This window comes from Melanaphis sacchari, unplaced genomic scaffold (genome assembly GCF_002803265.2).
Source record: "Melanaphis sacchari strain LSU unplaced genomic scaffold, SCAv2.0 Contig182_pilon_pilon, whole genome shotgun sequence".
In the NCBI taxonomy this organism is placed as follows: Eukaryota; Metazoa; Arthropoda; class Insecta; order Hemiptera; family Aphididae; genus Melanaphis; species Melanaphis sacchari.
The window spans coordinates 422511-450458 of NW_020270870.1; the positions used below are offsets into that span (position 1 = coordinate 422511).

At 26.9% G+C, this 27948-nt stretch overlaps 2 protein-coding genes across 3 annotated transcripts; both read left to right on the top strand.

Annotated features, from left to right (window-relative positions):
• The first annotated feature begins 102 nt into the window (after positions 1 to 102).
• On the top strand, positions 103 to 9617 carry LOC112592623 (epoxide hydrolase 4-like). The gene is made up of 6 exons (XM_025336742.1): positions 103 to 994; positions 4902 to 5026; positions 6082 to 6366; positions 7461 to 7618; positions 7690 to 7971; positions 9371 to 9617. The coding sequence occupies exons 1-6, from the start codon at positions 632 to 634 to the stop codon at positions 9538 to 9540; spliced, it is 1383 nt and encodes a 460-aa protein (XP_025192527.1). The 5' UTR covers positions 103 to 631; the 3' UTR covers positions 9541 to 9617.
• Positions 9618 to 16497: 6880 nt separating this feature from the next.
• On the top strand, positions 16498 to 27430 carry LOC112592604 (epoxide hydrolase 4-like). Of its 2 annotated transcripts, XR_003114561.1 has the most exons (7): positions 16498 to 17233; positions 18296 to 18420; positions 23511 to 23795; positions 25425 to 25582; positions 25703 to 25984; positions 26465 to 26623; positions 27202 to 27284. XR_003114561.1 is itself a non-coding variant. In XM_025336715.1 (6 exons), exons 1-6 carry the CDS (start codon positions 16934 to 16936, stop codon positions 27357 to 27359), a joined length of 1308 nt encoding a protein of 435 aa, XP_025192500.1. In that variant the 5' UTR covers positions 16499 to 16933; the 3' UTR covers positions 27360 to 27430. The 2 variants fall into 2 exon arrangements, 1 of the variants encoding a protein (XP_025192500.1); XM_025336715.1 differs by lacking the exon at positions 26465 to 26623 and having other exon boundaries at positions 16499 to 17233; positions 27202 to 27430.
• The last annotated feature ends 518 nt before the right edge of the window (positions 27431 to 27948 follow it).

Sequence of the window (27948 nt, forward strand, 5' to 3'; positions counted from 1 at the left end):
AACGGACGTCAAAGTCCACTCGACTCGTAATATTTCTGCAGTCGTTATCGAGCGCTCGCACAGGCACACACACACACACACACACACACACACACACACATACACATACACATCCACCACACGGCGTGCTAGAGACCAAAGTTCTGAGCCTAATCCGCGGCTGTCCGGTTGTCGCAGTCCGGCGTCCACGTCGCTGCTCAGTCGCCGTCACGCCACTCGCGGGGTACCTATCGTAAACCGCGTGTGATTTTATTGTGATTCGTAACAAAAACAAGGTGACCCGTCGACTGTACGCCGCGCGCTTGTTGCCGGTGCCTTACCGCGATACACAATTATTACACAAAATAATCTGATATCATCGTCACGGACATCACACACGACAGTTGGTTTTACGTCTTATTAAATCGTTTCGCGTGTAACTCGGGCGGCACGATCGCGTTTTTCGTTTAAACCGACGTAACGTCGTGCACCGCAATCGGTTTGATTTTAGTCCGTTGATTCCAGTGAGTCGCATTGTCGTCGTCGTTCACCCGCTGAACACGGAACGCACCACCCGCGCGTTGTCGTTTAAAAATCCATTCGACCGGTCACACGCGCCCAGTTCGAGTCCGCCTCCATCCGCGTCATCGCGATGGCCAGACCGGTCGGAGGCCGCGACAACGTGGTGTCCATATCGGCGGCCGAGTCGCTGAAGATGTTCGCCTTCTCCGTGGTGTGGGGCTCGTGGATCGTCGTCAAGAACGCGGCGGCTCGGGCCGTCAGCCCGCTGTGGTCGAACGGCGGCGGCGGCGGCGGTGACGGCGGCCACAAGTACGACGTGGACGGCGACGGTAGAGAAGCAGGCGCCGGTGCTGTGGACGACGACGCCGTCGCCACCGATACGGCCGTGGCCACTACCGGCGGTAAAGCCGCCCGCCGGGCGCCCCCCAGGGACCGTCCGCCGCCGTGTCTGTCCACCACGGTTTACGGTACCCACTCGTACGTCAAAGTCAAGGTTCCGTGTTATTGCAATACCATAATATTATAATATTATACCTAACTGTAAGGGCCCACGGGTCAGGTCATGACTGCAGGTGTGCGCGGCTTTTAATTTCCTAATAAGCAATAGCCAATATCATAGGAATGCGACTTGACGCGCTACCATTAATAGCGTTGGAGAATTTTTAAAAACGTAACAATCGTTTTTTTCAACGTTTTCTATTTACGTAGGTACCTTTTGTGGTATACTATACTCAATAACAGGTATGTCAAACACGCGGCCCGTGGCTCATTTTTTTTGTGGCCCGCGGCTACCAATATTAATGGACAAAAAAAATAAATATTAATGTCGTGTAACGACTATTTTAGATTCTTAGAGAGTGGTTTATTTGGTATACATTATTATACTGTCTTATCTTCTGATAAACCATAACCGTATAAGGATTATTGATGGTTTTATATACGTATATTTATATCTTTTTTCTTTTTTTTTATTTATTTATTTAAGCATATTTACAATCTATACATTTTGTACAATAAGTAAATTTGATAACAGTGAATAGTAATGATTGAATGTCTTGGATATCTTGAGGGGGGAAAACCGTCCATCAACAGTATTACCTCCTATTTAATTTGATGGGTTCATATCATAATGAGACCGTTAGGCAAGAGCGTCTCTTGGCCATTTTCTTTTTAACCTCCTCGGAGGATTGTTAGGGATAGTTATAGAGGACATGCGGGAAATTAGGGGGTTTTGGTTCGAGTGCAGTTTGGAGTGAAATTTTTTGTAATGATGAGTTGCTATATCGTTGACTGTTGGGATTTGGAGATCTTTATATAATGCGTCGTTGGTCATATACCATGGGGCTCCAGTTATTTGTCTGAGACATATAGATTGGAAAGCTTGAATGGGTCTTATATTGGATGGTTTGGCTTGGCCCCAGATTTGGATACCATATGACCAGAGGGGGGTAATAATCGTCTTATATATTAATATTTTGTTTTTTAAACTCATTGAAGGAGACAATAATGGACGTAGGAGATGTAAACGTGTGTTTGATTGTTTTCTTTTCTGTATTTATATCTATATAGATTATAGAACAAAGATTGATAATTTGTACGAAATATTTATTTTTTCGGTAAATTTTTATGTGCGGCCCAAATAGTAAACTTTTCAATATATTTGGCCCACCTGATACTTTGAGCTTGACATACCTGCTCTATAACACGTACCGCACTACCTATATCGTATACGCGTAAAAACGAATGTATCTTTGTTTATACTTGTCTTCTACAGACTCAAAAACTATTGGAGCATTTTCAATACAAGCCATAGCAATAGATTCCTCGAGACTCTGAGAGTGTATACTGTACAGTGTACGTAGCTCGTTGTTTAAATTCAGCCACTCCACCGCTTAGGATAGATCGTTAACCGTTGTTCAGTGTTCACACGAGTCGCCGAGAGTAGCGCATGCATTTAGTTCAGGATCATAAAAATCAATGATTACTCCAATTATTATTATTATTTGTTTACAAAATATTACATAATAATATAACATACAGTACACGTGTGGTCCATTAACACGAGTTTATCATGTGGGCCCCAAAAAGTTTTATGATTCGCTTTCTTAATTTTGGTTATATGTATTCATTATTCATGTATGAATACCATACTTAACGACAATGAATATTTAGGTCGATTTTTAAGCATTCGTTGAATTTGTCTCCGTTTGTTTGTATTTACATAAAAACTAATTAGAAAATCATTAAATTAACCGCTGTAATAGTGTTTGTAATATATATAGTGTGTTATCTGAATCAAAATGAAAAATGATAGATGATTGATAAATTGGTCTGGACGAAGTCGGGTATTACAGTTTTAGTGTTAAATAAAAATGATTTGACAAATATTCGTATTTTTTAAAATTTAAATGTGTATCATTAGGCATTATTATGGTGAAATATTGAAGTCGTAAATAATATGATCTATATATTAGTAGATATATCTATTTAGTAGACATTACACACGTATTTGCCTTCACGTGATGGAAATTTCGCTTGTTTGTTGTCATATCGTTGTGCAATCGCTGTTGTTTTTGTCCGGTACATTAACTTTAGTTTATTACATAGGTATAAGTATGTATACGTAATAAAACTAATACCTATAACGAAGCAAAATAAACAACATCTATATTATTTTTTTTTTTATGGTATAGTTCACGATAAATATTTACTTAATTTTATTCCTTCTTATTATACAATATACATATTCTATTCTTAAATAGAAAAAAAAATTTATTCAGTTTAAAAGATGCCCTAAAAATTTCAAAATAAAAGTTGTATTACTTCAGAATTTGTAACTATAGCGCTGGAAACCTTATTTTGTTGTTCAAACATTCGACAAAATAGGTAAGACTTTGAATGAGGCCGATTTCAATAATAGAATATTGTATATTTTATACATTTTATATTGATGTCTTGTTATCACAATATCTAATCAACCATCGATGTCGTATAGTTTTTCATATGCTTATATCATTCAAATATTTACATATTAATTTATATTATTATTGTAATAAAATATAATATTTATATGTTGAGACTATTGAGAGCATTCAGTGAATTTAAAATGGTGCAAATGTATTATCGGTATTATTTAAAATTAATTTCTTATTGGCTATTACCATTGATTATAGTATTCTATAATATTATATTATATTATATTATTCTATAATCAATACTATTACATATAATAAACAATAACCTAATGGTAATTAATTAAAATTATAAAAATCCCTGTTTTATTAAAATGTTTTTACAGTGTATTTATACAATAATAATCCTAAGAAAGTAGTAAGCACGTTCCATTATTGATATTTCATTTAAATGTATATACAGTTCCGAAAATACATTATTTTTTTTAAGTAAACGGGTATAATATATAAAATTTGACTGATAACGTTGGTACACGTACAATTGTAGTTAATACATCTGCTACTATACCTTATAAGCTTATCATACTATTGATCAATCTTCAAAATTAAATATATTATAATATATTATTATATAAAATGAATATACAGTAGATTCTCGTTATGTCGAATCTCAAAGGGAACAGAAAAAAGTTCGAGATATCGAAAACTTCGAGATATCGAGTTTTATTAAAAAATAAAAAAACTAATATGTATGTATAAATGTATGTTGTATAATGTATATGAATAATAAATAATACGAATGACTAAAATAGACTAAAATTTGAATAATTAAAATACTGAAATGACTGAATAAATTATTTTTTCTTTAAAAAAATCTGTCATTAAGGTTTGCTTCATATTACTTCTTTCTGCCACGACGTCTTCCAAATTATTTAATGCAGAAAAAGCTACCAGTGACTACCAACGCGCTAAATCACAATCGCTATACTGCACTGCTTGCACAATGTATGCAATGTACTGCACAATTCCTATGTTAACCGTAACAAAAATATTATTTGTGAACTCGAGATAACGAAAAACGATTAATTTTATATCGAGTTATCGAGAGCAAAACACTATTAAGTGTAATAGTAGTTTCAAGGGGAATTCAAAGTAGTTCGAGATAACGAAAAATTCGAGATAGCGACGTTCGACATATTAAGAATCTACTGTATATATTTATATATTTTTTTTTATCACTACACACACACACACACATACACACACACACACGTTATTCAAGTAGGTACTTATTGATTTATTTATCATTATTCCGAAATTTAAAATTAAAAATATTAAAAAATCATTCTCGATAATTTTGTTCAAAAATATTATTTTTGAAATTATTTCAGATATTTTTTACTTCACAATGTCTTTAAATTAAACTACAAGGTATACGTATAATTCAGTCCACGGTTAATGACTATTGTTTTTTTTTTTTTAAATTAGGGCGTAAAATTTCATTACGTTGAATGTGGCGACCCCAAAGGTATGATTGTTCTTTTACTGCATGGATTTCCATCATGTTGGATAAGTTGGCATCATCAAATTCCCACCTTGTCGAAACATTTTCGGTAAGTAACTAGTAAATAATTATTGTCTAAAGGTATTTTTTAAACATGACTTTTAGTACACATCGACGTTCGACAGTAGTTAATCATATTGCTTGTTGCTGTTTTATCTATTGAAGTTGTAATCTGTACACTCTTATAAAAGGCGACGCGCTATATATATCTTATTATTTAGTAGGTAACTATATATAGATTATTTAATAGCTTTAATTAAAATTTAATTTGTAAAATCATAAAAACACTTTAGATGTTTAAAAAAAATATTTTGATTGCGTACAAACAATTGCATATTTAAAAGTCATTTATAAACTATAACATCTAACACGTTTTCTCGTTAACTATAAATAGGTGAATGACAATATTTCATTAAAATATAATTATATATCTTGTCAGTTGTCTAATGATTTAGGTATCTATTGTGAGGTACTAATTCTTGATGAAAATATGTTTATTAAAGAGAGTTTAATCTGTTTATTTTATTGAATGTGTTCAATTTAGTATATAACTGATATGTGTTAAAATATAAAATCTTGAAAGTCCTTTTTGAGATGTAGGTGTATCAATAATATGATTTAGGTTTATAATTTAATACTAGGTAATCAAAAGATTCAAAAGTGCCTTTGCACAACTACCGGTTAATGGTATATGTTGTAGAAATACCTAATAAATCAATATGACAGTTGATTTCAATAAATTTAAGCATACTTAGTTCATTATTTTCTAATATTAATAACATGATATATTCTTTTAAGAAATTACTTATGTTATTTTATATGTTACTAAAATTAATTTATGAAATTATTTGTACCTAGTCTTGAAGGATTTGAAGGATTAATCAAAAGAATAGATAGATTGGTAAAATTAATTCAGCTAAAAACTATAGATATAACTATTACGATATTTATTTTTATATATTATATTGTGTAATAAGTTAAACATTTGTGTCTATTATTGAAAATTAGGATATAGTGATTAAAATTTAAAATGAAAGATGGTGCTAAATTCAGTAAATACTAATAATTATATACATTTTGTAATTCAGAGTTATTGTGTTTCAGTGTGATAGCCGTAGATTTAAAAGGTTTTGGTGACTCTGATAAACCGTCAGCACGCAAGAGTTATCGAGTAGAAAATCTGGTCAACGAGCTAGCTGTGTTTTTGTCAATGCTGGGAGTGGACGACTGTAATAAATGCCACGTGATTGGTCACGACTTGGGCGCTCTATTGGGTTGGTATCTGGTACATCTATGGCCAAACTGTGTTTCAAAATTTGTAGCGATTTCATGTCCACATCCAAATGTTCACTGGGAGTACTTACCTTCGTCAAGTTTTTTTAACAAAAAGTAAGTTGATCTGATAAGACCAGAATTATTACATCATTCGTGAGTAGTATAGGTAACCAATTATTATGTACAATAAAATGTAAAAAAATCTAATGTAAGAGAACAATTTAAAAAAGATTATACTAGGTAGCGTATACAGAGTTTGATTTATATGCTTGATTAACGACTATGAAGTTCATTATTTGTTTGTTTTTTTTTTTTATTATTACGATTTTTATTGGATACATTCTATCTCTTAATAAAAAAATGATTTTATGTTTATTTCATTTCATTATATTTCACATTATTTTTTTAACCTTTTATAATAAATTATAATTCACAATTCTTAAAATTAATCATTGGTTGTCTCAAATAAATAATTACTCATTGTTTGAAATTCGATTTTTATACATAAAAATTCTTAGGAAAACGTATTACCTCGGAAATTTAATTTAAAAATGAATACATATAATTATTCAAAAAATTACAAAATAATAATGATAAGAAATATTAAAATATACAATTTGTTTCAAAATTGTTAATAATTGTTGGCTGTTAAAAGAATCATCTTACTGTTTTCAATATACTTGAATGGTAGTAGGTATATTCAATTATATATATATAGGTAACAGTTGAAAATTATGCTTTATTGATTTAATATTTAAATATTTAAATATAATATATCCTTTAGTCTTGAGAATTTCGAATTTCAAGTAGTTATAATAGAACAATATTGAAAGTATAGTCCTGTGAAAATAATGGTTTAAATTGATAATAACAATTCAATTAAACGTACACAATTTTGAGCTTGTTTCAATTTAACAGTTTAATCAAATATTAAATGCATTATAATATAACGTGCTTGATTGATACGAGTACAACATATAGAAACTAAGTAGGTATTTTTCGTCAAGTAGAATGTAAAGTATAAAATTAAATAAGTTTTTAGTTAGAAATTTAGGATCACTAAAATCTAATAAAGATAAAATAAAAATGTTCTCACTATAGAGCTTGGTTTTTGTGTAATAGTAATTAATAATTAGATATAACTATATAAAACCTCAACGTTTAGAATAGAGATCTTTTAATCCAGAAATTAATTTTTATTCTTATAGTTGGATTTGCTTCAGTCAGCTTCCTTATTTACCAGAAATGGATGCTTTGCAAAATGATCTCAAAATAATAAATCAGTGTTATCAACACCTATCTAAAACTAATCAAAGCGATGACTTATCTTACATCGATGCATATAAATATACATTTTCAAGAACAGGTGATCATATGAGTAATTTAATAAAATTAATATTACTCTTGTTTATTAAAATGTATATTATGTTTGTTTAGAGGATTGGACAGGTGCAATAAATTATTTTAGAAACTTACCGTTCTACAGAATTGAGCCTCGGAATACCTGTAGGAATGATTCTTTAAATAAAGAAGAAGACATGCTACAAGTTCCGTGTTTGCTTATCACTGGCAGTAAAGATGTAAGTGTGCGAATGGAGAGTTTTATCAAATCTACTGAGTTTCTTAAAACATCTACTGTGAGAATAATTGATAACGCATCGCACTTTCCCCATCAAGAGCAACCTAAAGTAGTCAATGATCTATTAATATCATACTTAAGTAAGTTGTTAAATAATTATATCTTACAGTTATACAGATATAATATAGTGTAGTATCTCTGTTTAAATATTTTGTTTATTAACACATTATTCAAATTATTATGATCATGAATTTATAAATTTATAATAAATATACATATATAGTTATACCTAACATTTAGATATTGGTTGGGAACATGAAAATCTACGAGTATTATGCAAGTATGGTCTTTAAAATTAGGTACTATAATTTATATCATAATATTACACCAAGTGATTTTAGTTTGTTTTATCAAAAAAATTATAAATAATAATGTAATATAGGTATATTATATGTATGCTATTACTGGCAATGCAAACACTAAATTTCACTTATGAATATTTATGAAAAATAATTTTTTTCCATTTATACACTAATATGCCTTTTCTAATACCTACCTAGTACATTATATTATAATAGACTGCAGTTATCAGGGTTCTACAAATAATATCTGTTTAATTGTAAATTACTAATATTTTTTTTTTAGATACTTACAGTAGTACAGTATATAGGTATAATACCATAGATCTAAAAATAATTATTTGATTCGTTGGTACTATATATTATTATAATACCTACGAAATTAAATTATATAAGGTCATAAATTTCTATAATCTTGTTGGTGTCAATAAGGTTAGGTAAATCATTGAATATTTTTATAGTTACATATTCTAAATATATATATATATAATATATATTATATTGATAGCTTACTTAATATTTATATGTTATCATCATAATTGAATTTAAGTGCTAATATTGTTTTTATTTAAATTTATTAATATTTTTTTTCAATACTTTCGAGATAATGGATATATATAGGTAGTATAGGCCTATACTATTTAAATTATATTATATAGAAATAAAACTAATATCCAATCTTTATATTACAAATTATTAATTTTTTTTCATTGCTAAAATGGCAAAGAAAGAAAAGATAATAATAATCATAAAAAAATACAAATAACCGCAACTTCTTAGACTTGTTGTACCTACCTATATCATTTTTATCTTAGTAGAATAATATCTATGACTTATCTTCTGGCATCGGTCAATAAATATATTCTAGTGAAAAAATGCAGGCGTAAGACATGTCGTAAGGAAAACTCGTCATTTATTGCTACCTATACATTTTTTAAATTTCCTTTTATTGTTAAATTATGAACATGTACCACAGATTACTTGTTACCATCTACCCTACGACCGATTCACAAATTATCGAAAATAATTCTGGGGAATGGTATTTATTAAAATTACCAATTATAACTTTATGATTTAGTTATTGTTTAATAAATTATAACTTAGTAAAGTATATACCTATGTGCATATTTTATGTATTATATTTGCGCAATTGTTTAAAATTAATGTATTTTTGTCGTAGTTCGTGTAAAAGTAATTCAAAAAGAGCTTTCATCACAGAACTTTGGTGGTATAGTTGGACGAATGAGAGATATTGTTTCGTCTACTGTTCAGTATGGTAATACATTGAAAGATTCAGTGCAAAAGAGAAACATATTACCAACCACAGTAATGACATCATTGCAGAACTAATCGTCTTGCATTCAAAACAACAATGTCCATATTGATGTAAATGTATTTATTGTATTAAAATAATAATAACAACAAGAGCAATGCTATTATGTATTACATTTATTATATTTACTTATTGTTTACAAATAAAATCATTTCAAATGGTAGGTACAGTGTTAGAGTGTTACAGTGTTACAGTGTACACGCATATTATGCATTTATCTATATTTTAATAAGATGCGGGAGATAAAATCGTTCATATCAATCATATCATGTGTATACCAAGGAACTTAATTATTTTTATCTACAGTGCTAATATTGTAAATTATTAATGAGCTAAATTTAAATTGATATAAATTATAATATAACCGTGTGCAACCTGCGAATAAGCTTCAAACTTCAAAGGTTTGTAATAAATTGTAAATACAGAGTGGACAAATGTTTTTTTTTTAAATTAATTTTGTCATAAAATCTGTAAATTAATTAATTTTATAATAATATACATTCTTAGAAATTGTATTGTATATTGCAGTATATGATTATTATTTATAACAGCGTTTAAAAAAAACAAAAATAAACATAAATTGCACTAAGTACCTGGTTCCTACCTGTTTTAGTTAATTATGTTCTATTTTGTATTCCCAAAACACTCAGAACTCCGTCGATATTTAAGGCAAACAATAAATGTATATAAATATACATAATTTTATAAGTGTATGATCGTACCTAAAGATGTGTAGGTACTTAAATAATACTATACGAGTATACGTTATAATTGATTTAAAAAAATTAACTAAATTTCTGTCGAAAATGACGTTTTTATTGAATTAATAATTTATAATATTATAACAAAGTAGTATCTGTGAAATATATATAAAAAAAAAAACACACACAAAATATTACAAAAATAAATAATAACATGACAAAAAAGATATTAAAATAATACAACAATGTATAAAAGATACAAAAAATGCATGAAAAAAAAAAATAATGATAAAAATATGAATTTCCAAAAAGTTTATAGCTATATATAACTACACCACAATGTGCAAAAATATAAAAATATATATTATAACATGAAAAAATTAGAAAATAAAATAATACTGATCATAAAGATTATAGGTACACATGTTTATAAGGATCAATTGTAATAATATAATCATATGAAAAATTGCAAAAAAATTTATAGTTATTACTGCATTTGAAAATACAAACAAATATAATAATATGAAATAGTTAAAAAAAATTTTGGTCATAAAAATTATTTACATTTCAAAAAACATGTTAAACAATAAATCACATTTATAATATTAAAAAAAAAAACTAATAAAATTGGTAATGAAGTGAAAAAATAAACATAATTATTAACAATATATGAATAGTATAAAATCAAAAAAAAAAAAAAGAGCCAATTATAAAAATTGTAAAATAATTCAGTTAAAAAAATCAGTTCATTAGAAAAAAAAGAACAATTTATGGAAATACCAATGAACTTGAATTGTAGATCAAAATAAAAAACATAAATAAAAATAAAATCATGTATGAAGGATTCTTCAGTATGCAATATAATATATAATTTATATAGTTTTTAAATAATATGATGATATCACATATTCACATGTATTTATATTGAGCAGCGAATTTCATTGGTGACTTTTACGACGTTTTTCCAGGGTGTACCTGTTTGGACATTTATATGATTAAACAAATAATTCATAAATATTATTTATTTTAAACATTGTACAACATAATTTTCAAGATTTGTGGTATTAAGTTTTAAGTTTTAGGTGAAAAAAATGTATATAATTATATAATTGCAATACGAATATTATCTGTAGAAATTTGAGTTATATTTTATATTTACTATTATTTAGTACGTAATGTTATTTTTGGTTAGGTAAACAAAATCTGCGATTCTCAAATATTTTCTACATACGATCTACAATTTATTAACACTTCCATATAAAAAAATATAATTTTTATAAAATTTTATTATTGGTGGATTTTTTATTTATTTAGACAATTAGATTGTAGGTACTATATAATATTTTGTACATAAATTAATAAACATAACATTATTATGTATGTGTTAACTATATGCGTTGGTATGTATATAAAAGCTTTATGAAAGCGAGTGACATGTTTCTAAATCATAAATCAATTCAATAATATCAAAATTCATCACATTAATTGTATAATACGTATAAACAGTTAATATTTTTATTTTAACTTTAAATAAATGGGGAATAACTACTTTATTATATATATATGTATTAATGGTTAAATTATTATTAATTATTTATTTTTTTTCAAACAGATATTTACCTACTATATTTACTGTATATTTATGAATTAATTTTTAGAGTAGAATGTCACATACCATGCGTAGTGCTTTTCACGCGGCACTTTGACACTATATATTTCTATTTAGATGGAGCCATCTGCACATAATTTACGCTTGTGGCCACCACCACCGCAACAACATAGCTTTCTGCCGACATTCAGTATTCTCCTCCCAAGTGCCGAGAGAAAAGATTTACGTTTAGGTATTGGTGGTTGTACTGATATTTCCACCGTATTGTCCTCAGTTTCTACGGCTTCGTTCTCGATTTCCATCACTTCTTCTCCGTTGATACTTACTCCGTTTATTTCTTCCCAAATCGACATCACTTGATTTTCATCCGATGTGGTTATCATTAACGAGCGCAAAGAAGATCTTATTAGCTCAGAGTCTGATAGTTTGAATCGCTCTTTATCCATTGTCGACCTCAGGTCCGAGTCCGATTGCCACATATCCTTTAAGGCCGACGAGCCCAATCGCTTATCGTCCGTCGACCACGTTGGTATCGAATTCGGTAATGAGCTTAGATCTAACTCTGTCCACCATGTCCGAATAAAATCTGATGGTACCAATTCATCATAATCGCTTGGCCATAATGAATCGCGGAGCTTGATGTCGATTTGTTTTGAATCCGAGACCCAAGACTGCAATAAATTTGACTTTTTCGATTGTTCATCGTCGCTTGACCATAGTGACTGGGAGTGTGATGTCGATCTTAGGTTTGAATTTGATAGCCATGTCCGCACTAAACCTGATGGTAGGCCTGAGCTTGACATTGAGTCAGAACTCGAAGACCATGTCTGCTTTAAAACTGACGGTTTCAATTGCTCATCGTTCGTTGACCACCACTTTGGCCCCGAGTGAGATGTCGATTTCAAATTCGAGTCTAACGATGCATTCAAATCTGAATCTGATTGCAACGGCCGCTCTGAACCTAATGTTCTCATTAGCACCAACTGCGATTTCGAACTCGACATGTCTAGGCTTTGCTTACGAATATATTGAGTTCGTACAGCGACTATTTTTGCTGCAGTATTAAATCGAACTTCTGCTAAGTGCGGCTTTATCGATTGACGCACACCCGGCGACCGGTCGTCTTTATCGTCGTTGTCGTCGCCTGAAGAATAATCGTCCGAATCACGTGTCATAGACGATCTATCGTGAATCGGCGTTAAGTAGTTTGATTGTATCACAGCCAAGCGTATTTCTTCAAATAGCTGATTAAATCCACTACTTTCCACTACCAATGGTCCGTTCGTTGTAAATTCTGTTGTCGTTTTATCTCCATTGTATGAGCTATTTTCCATGTTCATTCGCGCATTACCGGTGGTGCTACATTGTGGTCGTACCGACCCTAGGGCGCACCACATGCTCCCAATTGCCGGGGCCGAGATATCCGAATTCTCTGTAATTATATTTTGTTATGTTTTGTTTTTTTCATCGTGTAATAATTGTTTGTGTTTGGAGGGATTTACTAATAGTTAAAAGGGTCCCTCCAACCTTACCAGCTCCAACTAGTGAAAGTAAGGGCTGGCTCAGGACCTCTTGGTGAGACTCAAATATCTAATATTTGAATTTGCAAGCTCCCCCACCACGACAAGGTGGATCCCACCGGGGGAGAACCGATTATAGATACATAAAATGAAAATGCAAAAAATAAAACCGGGAAAATCGTATGCTGTAATTTATTTTTCTAATAGTAATACGCGGTAGGTTGAAGTATTTATTGTAAAAAACAAATAACCTTTATTATTTATAACAATTAAAGTATCATTTAATATAATATAGGTAAATATAGTAAAGTTGTTATAAAATTAAGTCAATACCGATGTATACGTAAAACGATTTAATTAGATTTGTGGAATAATAGCTATTAATTAAAAACTAATCTAAATTTATTGAAAAAAAAGTGAAAGACGTTATTGTATTCATACACAGAAATAAATGTTAATAAACAATTAATAATATGCATAGTAACGAAAAGCTTCAAGTCACAACGAATAATATTTTATGTATTTAATTTTTTTAACATTAAATAACTATAGATAATAATTAATTTTCGTTAAAAAAGTATACAATTTCGTTAAAAATTTAAACTTATAACAACGCTTAAAAAAATATGACTTTATATATTTTCAATAATTTTTACTGTTGTAAGAACCTAACTTTCAACTTATAAGAATCTTGTGTTGAATTTTTAAGCTTTTTTATTATAAAATATTATTACTTATATTACTTACTAACTATGTATAATCGAAGAAAAAAACTAAAAAAAGTTAAAACACTTAAATTGTTTATAAATAGCTTCTAAAAATCAAAAATATTTTGATGATTTTATTTTGTTTTGAAAATGGTAATATAAATATTTGGCAAAATATTCGAGTATTTATAATTATTTGTTTTTGAGTTTTCTTGATACAAAAATTAAAAAAGTATATTAAAGAACTCACATTATTGTAATTTGTAACACCAATAAAAATAATGTATATACTTTTATAAATGTATTACTCTACTCTGAATTTGGTTTATTATTTTTTAATAGTGTTATAAATGTTACCGCTGATCAAAGTCTTCTAAAAGTATATTTATGGCATTTGTTGTCGTTATTCCACGTTTAATAGAGTGCTGTTAATTGTTAATTTTAAAATTAAAATACACTTGACTGTTTTAAAATCGCTTTTTTGTAAAAAATGGATGATGTAATTATTGAACTATTATTTATCGTTGTTAATTGGTATAAAAAATTTGTTTTAAACAAGAGAATGGATGATAGGAAATCTAAACTAATACTGATAATAAAAATGTCGTGTTTTATTTGCAACCATACGAACGTATAAAAATTGTAGTGAATATCTCCTCGACAACGTACAAACTACAATAAAGTTTAGTAGCCGGTCTATTTTTTTCTAAGGAGGTTATATACATATCTATTTTATATGCAATTTCCTCTATGTCAACAATTTTTACACTTTTTAATTTTTATTATACAATTACGTGTCTTAATTAATTAAATGAAATTTGATTAAAGGTACCCTATTTTTTTATAATTCTTTTGATCATCTTTAATTATAATTTATTTAAGTGATAAAACTCATAAATGTATTAAATTATTAAAAAATAACATTTAGGTTCTGTTATTAGTGAATTTTTGGATTTTTGGATTTCTGTGTTATGATATAATATACAAACATACAATAAAGTTACTATAATATTATATTGTAAATTTATTACTCAAGATTCAAATATTTCTATAGGCAAGTTTGTAAAACGGAGACAACACATGTAATTGTGCAGGCGTTCTTAAGTCTTAACATTTAATAACATTCAATAATTTTTAAAATTTTTTCGTTATAATATGTTAGTAACAGCTTTGTTGGGTTGAAGCTTGAAAATAAAATTTTATGAGAAATATCTTACATATACAGCAATTTATAAAATATATTTACTCGTAAAATACAAAGGCATAATTTTTTATAGGTACTATTGGTTTTATTTTTTAAGTGAAATATATTAATTCATCTTTTCATTTATAGTGATTTATTATCATAAATAACAAATTTAACTAACATTGTTAAGTATTCAAATACTTGTATTTAAGTAATTTTTAAAAAATGTGTATTAAATATCTTAAAAATATTTTTGTTTTGTATTTCAGTATAATAAATACTGCTTTTGTTTCGCCATTATATTTAAACTAATAATATTTTTGTATTTTTTTTATTAACAACACTATACTATACCAGGCAATAAATAAAATTTAATTTTCATTGTACGTTCTATGATTATTCGTCTGTATTCCACTACTTAAATCTTATTTTATTATTAGATAAAAAAACTTAGGCTAATCTATCCTTTCTAGAAAAAAATAACTAAGAGCTCTACTGTGATAATGCTTCTAAATTGTACTGTGTTCATTTCCGTTTTTCTGTGAAGATAAAACTCTAATTTTTAACTCTAATTTTATTCAAAGAAAAATCAACTCATACGATTGATGGTGTCTACTTTTTATAACCATTTAATTGTCAACCCCTTTTATATATTTTATTCGTTGAATCAATATTATATACTTATTATATTATTTTATTATTTTATATTATTGTTTTTTTTTTCAGGGCTTACATTTGAAGAAAAAATTTGTTATACGTCATTTAAAATTAAAACGTTATTCAACTTTTGCATCTATTGTTATTCAGAATTAAATTTTTTAATATATTTTATACCTAATTAATAACTATTGAATGAAATTAATTATTTTTTTTTTAATGATATACTATTATATAACGTTCAGCGTTAAATTTCGTTTCGTGTTATTTAATTATTTACGTTTATCGTTTTTCGTTATAATTAGGTACGTTTATAAATTTCAATCGGTTTTTGTCAAATATAACGTTTACAAGCCCTGTTTTTTTTTTCAATTATACTATACTGCCAATTTTTTTAATCATTATAAATTCTATAATTAGCCCGTTTTGTAAAAAAAAAAAAAATTTACAGCGTAATCGCTGCGCATAGGTCCCTCAGGTTTCACCTAGTTCACCGTTATCTCGAGCACTCGTTCACGCACACACGCGGCGCGCCCGAGACCAAAGTGCTGAACCAGCATTGGGTCTACTCGCCGTCGGTATCGTCTGCGGGTACGGTAACCACCGGTAGTCGGTACACCGTTCAGTCAGTCGACGACACGCGGCTACATTGTGCGATCGTTGTTTTTCTTTCTTCTTATAACCACACGTAATTCGGTCGTGTCGGCGTGTCGTTGTATTGCCGCGTCAGCAATAACATTCAATAATAATATTAACGTAAACAATTATAACATTATTTATTTCGTTCGATATCCGTTGTACTCGTATTGTGCCGTGTTCAACCGTACGCCTTCGTCCATACCAATGTCACATTAGAGATGTCCGTCATTATCGGTTTGGTCCTAATAAATGGTCTCATAGTTTTACGTCTTCGCCGCGCGATTTGTGCACCGACAGATATGCATTTCCGGTGATATTATGCCCATACCCATACAAAACCGTCGTTGGGACAGCAACAATATACTCGGGGCGGCCACTCGAGTCCACCGCGATGGCCGTGTTGGTCGGTGGCCGCGACCACGTGGTGTCTATATCGGTGGTAGAGTCCCTGAAAATGTTCTCTCTCTCCGTGGTCTGGGGTTCGTGGATCGTCGTCAAGAACGCAATCGCTCTAGCCGTCCGGCCGCTGTGGTTGGACGGCGGCCACGGAATCCATAGACACGCGGCCGTCGATGACGGCGCTGTCACCACTGCGGTCGGTGGCAAAGTCATCCGCCGGGCGCTCAGAGATCGTCCGCCACCGTGTCTGTTCAACGCGGTTTACGGTATCCACTCGTACGTCAAAGTCAAGGTTACATATAGTAATATGCAATTCTATAATTCCCATATACGTATATATATGTAGATTCGTAACCTATATATTGGTTGATAAAAATCGGAGGTGGGGGGGGAGGTAGTTTAGTTTTCAATAAAAATTAATTGTGATATTTTTTTCGTCTATACGAATAATGATGTCCAAAACGTACCTATTATCTATCATAGATACACAGCAGCGTAGTGACACGAAAAACCTCTTACGCACTAAAACCAATTTTTCAGGGCACGTAATAAACATTAGAAAAAAAAGAGTTGTCAATGTACCTACTGTGAAAACAGATTTTAAATTCTTAACGTTATCAAATCATTTGATATTGAAAACGATTCCAGTCAAATTCAATAGTTATGGAAATATTGTATAGATATTAAATTGTTAATGTTTTTTTCACATTGTTGGAGGTTCTATTATTTTTTATAGTTTATGTTTTGTTTAAGCTTATATAGAATGTTTTTTAATCAATAGCTGGCGTCATTTTATACATTTTTAATCACATAGAAGGTATTTTAAAAACGATTTATAATAGGTAACATAGTAAGATACTGACAATCTAAACACAAAACGCTATAAACAAAAATAAATAAATAAATAATACACGTGTTTTTTGTACATTTTTTTATAATTGCTGTAAGAAAAACTTCGGAGGAACATATCATATTGAGTTTTATTTCTTTAAGAGATAAGTACATAGCCAGTTTATTTAATTTATCCACGTTTGGGTGAAAATTAAAATAGCCATCTTATAATCAATACTTATTTTTCTTAAAAAGATATAATATTTTATACATATACACTATTAAAATTTAAAAAATAATACCTAGTCTTTTTGTTAATTAACGTTTTGACATATTTTATGTAAATTCAATAATTAAATTTAATAATTTTAAATTACATTTTGCCTTTTCTAAAAATATTATTTTAATTAATTTCAAACACTCAAATAAGTCAAATATATAAATTATGAAGTATTTTTATAAAGTATACTTATAATTCAAATTTTAAATAATAAACGATTAACGACTTTTATTTTTTATTAAGGGTGTCAAATTACATTATGTTGAATGTGGAGACCCTAAAGGTATAGTCGTCCTTTTACTACACGGATTCCCATCTTGTTGGATTAGTTGGCATCATCAAATACCTACTTTGTCAAAACATTTTCGGTAAGTTTACTTCATTTTTTAAAATTACTGTTTATGGTTATATAATAATCATTACTATTATTTTACTAAGGCTGTGAGTTTAAAAAAAAAATATGAATAAATAACTTAAATACCTACCTACATGTTTTACAATTCAACCAAATATGCAAAAAAGTGTATGTTATAACTCTCAAAAAATATGATAAATTAGTTTATTTTGATAAATCATCGTCTAGATTATATTTTTGTTGTTATTTTTTTATAATATTGTATTATTTATTTAATCTATTGTTCATGTGTTCGAAGATAACAATTAAATATAGTAGATTCTTATTTTAGTTTTTTTTTTTTTATTAGAAATTTTATTAAATTTATTGAATAATTTAATTATTCCTATTAACTTATAGGGAATAATATTATATTCAGAATCTTCAATATACAAAAAGAATATTTTTTAAATACCTATTAGGTATGTCTCAACCTTATTATAATAATAAGTTTAGTAAAATCAAACTAAATGACAAATGTAATATATATATATATATATATCAGTATATAATTACCTAATAGGTAACATGTAATGCAGATTTTCGAAATTACCTATATTAAATTGATAGATTATTTTTTAGTTTAATTTGATTTTTGGACATGATATTCATAATGAGGAAACATGTACAATATGTACAATGTACATAGATAATATTATTATTATTATGTATTCTATTTTTATTTACACAAAATTAGAATAAGGCATGTGCTTATAAATTTTACTTTATTTGTTTTGAATCTAATAATAAAACAATAACATTGTTGACCATATCATTATACTTAGATAAATGTTTATTTTTATTTTAAAATCACTTTCTGCACGTTTCTTGGTAGTTGATACAATCTATTTGTAATAAATATTTATGACCTCATATACATAATATTATATATTACAGTTCATACATGGTTCATGAACTTCTTATTGAAATATTATTACATCATAGTATTAAGATAAAAATGTCATAGAATAAAAAGTCACTAAATAAGCTATACAGAATATCTTGTTGCATGTATCCAATTTTAATTTTTTTTTTTTTATCACCTCTCTATCCACCATCAACGTGGAGTGTCCATCAAATCATCTTTGATAATGGACATCAAACCAATAACTAAACGGAAAGGCAAAACTATCGTTTTTTTCAAAATTAGTAAGTGACATTCACACTTCTGTTTGGACACAAACTAAAAAATGAGATTAGCGTTGTCTTCTGACGAAACAAAATTAGTCCAATTTTCAATAGACAAAATAAAAAAATAAAAAAAACTTAGGAAAACATGCAAGAAAAATTAATTAAAATATTTATTGATGGTTTAATGCAATTAATAATTGATACATTTTTGCCAGTTATTTCTTACATAATACGATTATTTTAATTATATTATTACATTGACTTTTTAAATTGTTTGTTTTCATTAATTGGTTTTGCCTAACTTTTTTATCCTAGATTTGTGCATGGAACATCCAGCTCTTTAGCCTAATTTATGTATCAGATTGTTAATTTAATATCATAACAAAAAAATATAATGTTAAATTATCGTTCTAGTTAAGAACAAAAAAATAATTTCAGAAATTATAGGTAGGTATATTAAAAATGGTGATAGGTATAAGGTACCTAGGTACCTAGGTATTTAATAAGTTTCTGGTAGATACTACGTTTATTTATTTTTATAAATATTGATAAATTATGCACTTACTTATAATGCAATAATACTTAATACGGCTACACTAAATAGTAAATACCATAATACTGTAATACAGTTAATGTGTCCACAATAATTAGAAGCATTCAATATTACATATTATAGTGGATGAGACATGAGTTTCCCGATTTTAGCAATGATTTTTTTTATCAATGGATATCATGGAAGTTTGTTTGTGTTATTTGTTTTTCATTATTTGAGTTTAATGCACGTGTATGTGCAGATTCTTTTTATTTTTAAAGAAAAACCGCCTATTTTTACACTATTGAATTTTTTATTTTTTCGTTAATTTCAGTGGTCCAACTTTCTAAGATAAAAATTATTGAGTGATAATATTAAGAATATTTAATATTTTAGTAATTGATGGTGAACATAGATAGTTTTATGGGTCGAAAGAAGTTGAACTGCGCATGATGTATGTTTAAGTTTAATAATAATAAAATAAAACTAATAGCATAAATATGTGTATATTTTTGTATCTTTTTGAATAAAAAAATCACGGTTAAAATCAATGGCGTATTCTAAAAATACAATACATAATAAATAATATGTGCAATACAAACCTATTATTCGTTAATTATAATTTAAAAATCTGATGTTGGTACCTAAATAATAGGGATAGAATAATTTAACCAACTTTAAAATTTATACGACGTTGTACGATTAGATATTAGCGTATTACATACCTAATTATTATTGATGTTATTATCTGGTGGCATTTTTTAATCAAGACTTATACACATGAAAATTGTCTATATCGACAACGATATATACCTAATACCTATTATTATTTTTAAGTTTCTTATAGAATATGAATAATCTATGTTATTAAATGTGCGTTTTATTAGTTGGAAACTATAATAAATACATTATTTAATTAATTTATAAATGCCTTATACAGATGTTTGTTTTATATTTAATAGTGTACAAACTATTCATACCAAGGTCATTTATTAACCATGATATCTTACACGTTTCCGATTAATTATACCCAATTAATAGGATAAGAAAATATTCGTAATACATATTTAGTTATAATTAATATATAAAAGTATTCTTGATAAGCACTTGTTTATTAAAAATAATGTATTTATTAATAAACAAATACTATGTATGTTCTATGTAGTATGTATATATGTGTAATTTCTTCAATTTACTGTAATTAATATTTATGTATAAAGTATTAAAAGTTTTTTTTTAAATGTACATGAATATGAAATGAATTATATAAATTAAGTTTATGATTAATTCTAATCGAAATTTGACTTTTGCCGGACAATAACGGCCAATCAAATATAAAAGTTCATTATTATATTATAAATTATAATAAATCGATATGACAGTTGATTTAAATAAATTTAAACATAGTTATAATTATTTAGCAATACATTATATTCTTTTAAAAGTTGCTTACAATGTATTATTATAATAAATTAGTAATTACTAAATTAAATTGTTTTAGTAAATAATTAGCTTATATTATTAAGAAAGCACAATAATAACGGTTTTTTTTAGGGTTTTCTGCATAATAAAGTTCAAAGGCAGACTACATTGTTGTTTTTATTTACAATAAAATTTTCAAAATATTTTGTCTGCTTTTAACTTATTGATAGGCATGAGAAATTTTACATTATTAAAATTTTTTTTTTTATAAGTGACGATTAAAAATTATGTGCTAGATAAAAATTTTTAACAGTTTTTATGATCCTATAAAAGATATTCTTATATCTATATAAAAATATTAAAAATATATAGGCACAAATTTTTTTATTTGCCTTTAAAGTTAGAATCTTGACAATATTTGTCAAAATCGCAAGAAATTACCAACTATTTTGTAGTTAAAAATTCATAACAATTTTTTTTCTGTATTTAAGTTTTTAAAATTAAATACGAGATTATTCATAAGTAGTTTATACTGAAACTATAAAATCTAAAAAAATATATAAAGACAATTATTTTTTAAAAACATTTGAAGTTCAAATTTGGATGAAACTAATTATTTAAACAATGAATATTATGAGCATATTATAGTTCATTTGTTAATTATTTTGTCATAATTTTTAAATATTATTCTTAGGAACTTAAGATTTTATGTATTTTATATTATTATAAATTTTACTGTACGCATTAACATTTTTCATATATTTTAAAATATTATCTATTTATAGATTTTATGTATCTATTTTTACTGTTTTACAGTATTTATTGAAAAATGTTATTACATTATGAGTTATAAAAGTTGATATTATATGGTGTGAATATTTATTATTATGATAATTAAATACTAAAAATATAATAAGTACGATATTTTCGGAAAAAATTATATCAACCTATTATAGTACTAAAAATAAAATAAATGACTTTGATAGCTATTCAAAAAAACATTATCACTTGGTGATGTAGATTGATAGATTGTTTCCGCTCATAGTCGTTTTTAGTATAAAATATTACAATGATATATCATTGATTTAAAATTTAATAGACCTATGATTGTGACCCACTCAACACTTAATGTAGGTACAGCAGAGCGGTATTCACTTACCTATGACTTAAACTACATACTTTTATTAATCTTAAACCAAATTATATAAATTAATATGGTATATAAATAACAATACTTTTTTTAATAGTGTCTTCGCCGGGATCATTTGCGTTAAGAAATTGTTTTAGTGAGCAGTATTTTTCTTAGGACTCTTATGAGTTTCTTCATTCTGTAAATATGTGTTCAATTGGTATTGAGTAGATAGGTAGTTGTTTATTTGAAATGTTCTTGGTGGATTTTTTATAAGATGGGTTGTGTGTAGTGTGTTTAGCTTAACTTGAAACTTTTTAACACAATTTTGTCTCTTCAGTCGAGTAACATAAGATTAGTGCATTGTTCTGTTATTCATTTTATTTCATTTGATTTATTGTTCATTTTTGCACTCATTTTTTAATTTTTTGTAGATAATATTTTTAAAGTCTTTACTTAAATTTATTTTTCTGAGTAGCATTGATCTTGATTGTTACTTTTTCTTTAGCAATTACGTCCGATCTTTCATGTATCCTCGAGAAAATTAAACTATTGTTAATTTTATTGTCCAAATCGATTATTTTATAAATAATAATGTTATTCTTAGCCTCTAACAAGGTTTGGCGTGGTGTTCATGGAAGTTTGTTAATTATTTAAAAAAAAAAAAATTGTAATATTTATTATAAATCATAAATTAGAAGTTATTTTTTTTAATGTGTACTGTGTAAGTAAGGTAGAAAAATATGAGAGCCCCCCCCCCAAAAAAAAAGTATGTATTACATAAGTTCAAAATGAAAAATAAAATCCTATAATTATATATATTTTTTAATTCAGACTTATTGTATTTCAGTGTGATTGCTGTGGACCTTAAAGGTTTTGGCGACTCTGATAAACCGTCAGCACGTAAAAGTTATCGAATAGAAAATTTGGTTGACGAGCTAGTCATGTTTTTATCGATGCTTGGAGTAGACGGCCGTAATAAATGTCACGTAATCGGCCACGACTTGGGCGCTCTACTGGGTTGGTATTTGGTGCATTTATGGCCAAATTGTGTTTCGAAATTTGTAGCCATTTCATGTCCACATCCCAATGTCTACTGGGAATATTTGCCACCATCAAGTTTCTTTAACAAAAAGTAAGTTGATTCGATAACATACAAGAAATGTCATATCAATCGCGAATCGTATAGGCATTGTATACAATAAAATACGAAAAATAATTTCAATTATCGATTATTTAGTTTGATATTTGTTTTTATCGCCAATTGATTGTATATTCAAACAGAATAATTGATTTTTTTTCCCTCAATTTTGCCAATCTGACTTATGACTGTATTTACCTATTAATATATTATAATAAATTATACATTTTACATAACATTTAATAAATAATAAATAAAACGATAACCATTAACTATCAAAAAAAGTATGAACATTTTTGAAAACAGATTATATTTTTACGACTCTTTATCGTTATTATTTCATAATATTTTAATTTTTTGAACAAAAACACTATACATTTTAGATTCTTACTTTCAAAGCTAAATATTTTGTTGATAATTTTAATAAATACATATAAATTTTAATTTTTGGATAAATATTTTTTTTAGGAAAATTAAATTAAAAAATGGAAGTTATAACTAAAATCAGTAATTGTCTACTGATAAAATAATTATCCTGTTGTTTAAAATATATCTATGTACATTTAAGTTGTATATTTATATAGTTATATAAATTCAAATATTGATATATATATATATTAGTCCGATGAATCTTTAAATTTATTGATATGAAACAATAAACATTGTTGTTGAAAATGAGGTCTTTAAATTAATACCTTAATAATTGATAAATAGTACGATTACATTGTATGTGCTTGTTTCAATATGCCATAATATTAATATATAATATGCAAAGGTGGGAAAATTAATGAAAATATTTAACTCAAGTTTAATTAAGTTAAAAGAGCACAATATCGATAAGTTAGAAGTTAATCTTTAGCAAATTATAAATTTAACTCGATAAGTTAATATTTACTGTAGAAAAAATATTAATTTAACTCAGTTTAAAAAAAGTTAATCTATTTTTTTTTAAATTAGTATGTAAATAACATAGAGAATGACTACCTATGTCTTTCTAATTTACTATATTATAAAAAACAATTTTATTTAATTTTTATCATAAATCATAATGCACATTGTACAGTGTAAATACCCTTTTACGTTACATGATATTTTAGTCATTGATTTAAACTATACACATCTCAAATTAATAATTTATCAAATATTATTTTTTATATAATATAGAAATTTTATTGAAGGTCATAAGACATTAAAACAATATAATTTATAATTCATTATTTTACTGAAAAAATTTCTAATATCAACTGCAAAAAGCTAAGTTATTTCAATTGTCAATTAAACTCTTTAAGTTCATAAGTTCATAAAAATATTAAACTAATTAGTTAAGTTAAAAAGTTAAAAAAAAAAATTAACCTTTTAACTTAGCTTTTCATTTTTAACTAGTTAATGCCCACCTTTGATAATATATGTATCATAATAAAAAAGGTATGATATGTTCGATGTAAGTATACGATAATCATAACTCGAAAAACATTAATAATAATATGCAGATATAAAATTTCATCAAGTCTAATGTATAAAATTAAATAGATTGATAGTATATGTATTTATAAAACTAAAATTATTACAGACAAAGATTTTCATGTAAATAGTAGTTAAACATCAATGTTTTTATTCTTATAGTTGGATTTGCTTCAGTCAACTTCCTTATTTACCAGAAATGGATGCTTTGCAAAGTGATCTCAAAATAATAAATAAGTGTTATCAACATCTATCTAAAACTAATCAAAGCGATGAATTATCTTACATTGATGCATATAAATATACATTTTCAAGAACAGGTGATGATAATTTAATAAAAATAACAATATTTTTAGATAATTTTAGATTTCACTTAAATTATCTTGCTGTCAATAAAATTAATGATACTCTTGCTTATTAAAATGTATGTATTTATTTAGAGGATTGGACAGGTGCAATAAATTATTTTAGAAACTTACCGTTCTATAGAATTGAGCCTCGGAATACCTGTAAGAATGATTTTTTAAATAAAGAAGAAGACATGCTACAAGTTCCGTGTTTGATCATTACTGGCAGTAAAGATGTAAGTGTGCGAATAGAGAGTTTTATTAAGTCTACAGAGTTTCTTAAAACATCTAATGTGAGAATAATTGATAACTCATCGCATTTCCCTCATCAAGAGCAACCTAAAGTAGTCAATGATCTATTGATATCGTATTTAGGTAAGTTTTATATTGTTTCCTTTGTTTTAATTTTATAAAATTGAACATCTATTGATACATTAGGTTTATATTTATTATAGTTCAGCAATAACTTTTAAACTTTTTTATTTATCCGTAAAAGTAATATTTAAGAATAATTATATTATATCATCCATAGACCATACACGTATCAGTGAATAACATATTTTACATTGCTAAGTGCCTACTTTAACTACTAATGAAATAACTTTTCTCCTTGTATAATTGACAATAATACCTAACCTTTTATTTGTAAGTGGTTTTTGTTTCATATATATTTCATTTATTTAACTTATTTATGTAACTTTTAAGTAATTTTGATGTTGGTATCTATTTTTATTTGAAATTAATTAATAATAATAATACATTTTAATTCATATATTTATATTATTTTAATTATATATTATTATTTTATATTCATATATTTTAATTCATTTTAATAATATGTACTATTACTTATAGGTTTTTGCAATAATGAAAACAAAATCCACTCTCTGTTTTTTGTTGGATAATTATTTAAGAATTTCTTCTGGGCTTATTTACATTGTACAATGTAGTGAATCGATATTATAGCTATGCAATTAAGTTATATTTTACTCATTAGAAAATTTACCAAGATTCGTATGTATAAACTTGAACTACCTACGCTTAATTAAAAATGTTTAGTCAATAAATAAAAAATTGCATATTGAAGTTTTGTTGGGCTTTAATTTTAATTCCTACTAATTTAAATCTACAATATACAGATATAATCTTATAAATTATGACAAATAAGGAAGACATAATAAACTATTTTAAATAAAGAAAATACCATCAACAAGATTATTATTTACTTGACATGATATGCATTTTTATCTATCCTAGTGCTAGTAAATATAGAAATATTTGTTTATTATCAAAAAAAATGAAGCTTATAATTTATAAAACTTATTAAGCATATTATATTATTTACGTTTTAGTTATTATATAATATCTAATGTGTAGACCTGACATCTTATACAATGTTTTCCGAATTTTGTGCAGAAAATTTGTTGGTGATTACGTATAAAAAAATCACTAATTCTTTTGCCCTCAAATTTGTCACTTGAAACTTGGAATTTGGAAGTAATCTGTACTTACGATTTGTCATGTTTTTATATTGTGTATATTATTATAGTATGTTAATTATATTGTCTTAAATTAGTTTATTACTGTTACAGTTCGTGTAAAAAAAAATCAAAAAGAGCTTCGATCACAGAACTCTGGTGGAATAGTTGGACGAATGAAAGATATCGTTACGTCTACAGTTCAGTATGGAAATACACTGAAAAATTCAATGCAAAGAAACATTTTACCAATCACGGACAACATATCGTAGTTTTTTGTTTATAAAATAATGTTTTTATTTATGTTATTGTTAATAGGTATATCAATAATAATAATAACAATATGAGAAATTTTATCATATATAATAGTTTGTAATAATACTATTATTGCTTAATTATAAGATAATTTTAATTACTTTGTTAAATGAAATATATATTGAACACGTATATTATGAATTAATGTTTATAATCGTTCACATCACTTGAACTAAGGAAGTTAATTATATAGTTTTATCTATGTTGTTATTGTGAATTCTTAATAAGGTAAAAATTTTATTAACAATGAGTATCTAAATGTGTTGCAGGAATAAATATTTAAGGTATTTAAACATATTAATATTAATACAATTGTTAACAACCAATTATAATAGTACATGTTATATTTGAGGAAAGTAGCCACCAAATCAAACCATCTACCATAAAATGTAGATATTATTAGTAAGTATGAGTAACTAACCACTCTTTTTAGATTTCACAACATTTTATAATTATTATTTATTAATTTAATCAATTTAAAACTGCAGATATTATTATAGTTATTAAATGTTTCTTATCTTTAAATATACAATCCTTCTGTGCATC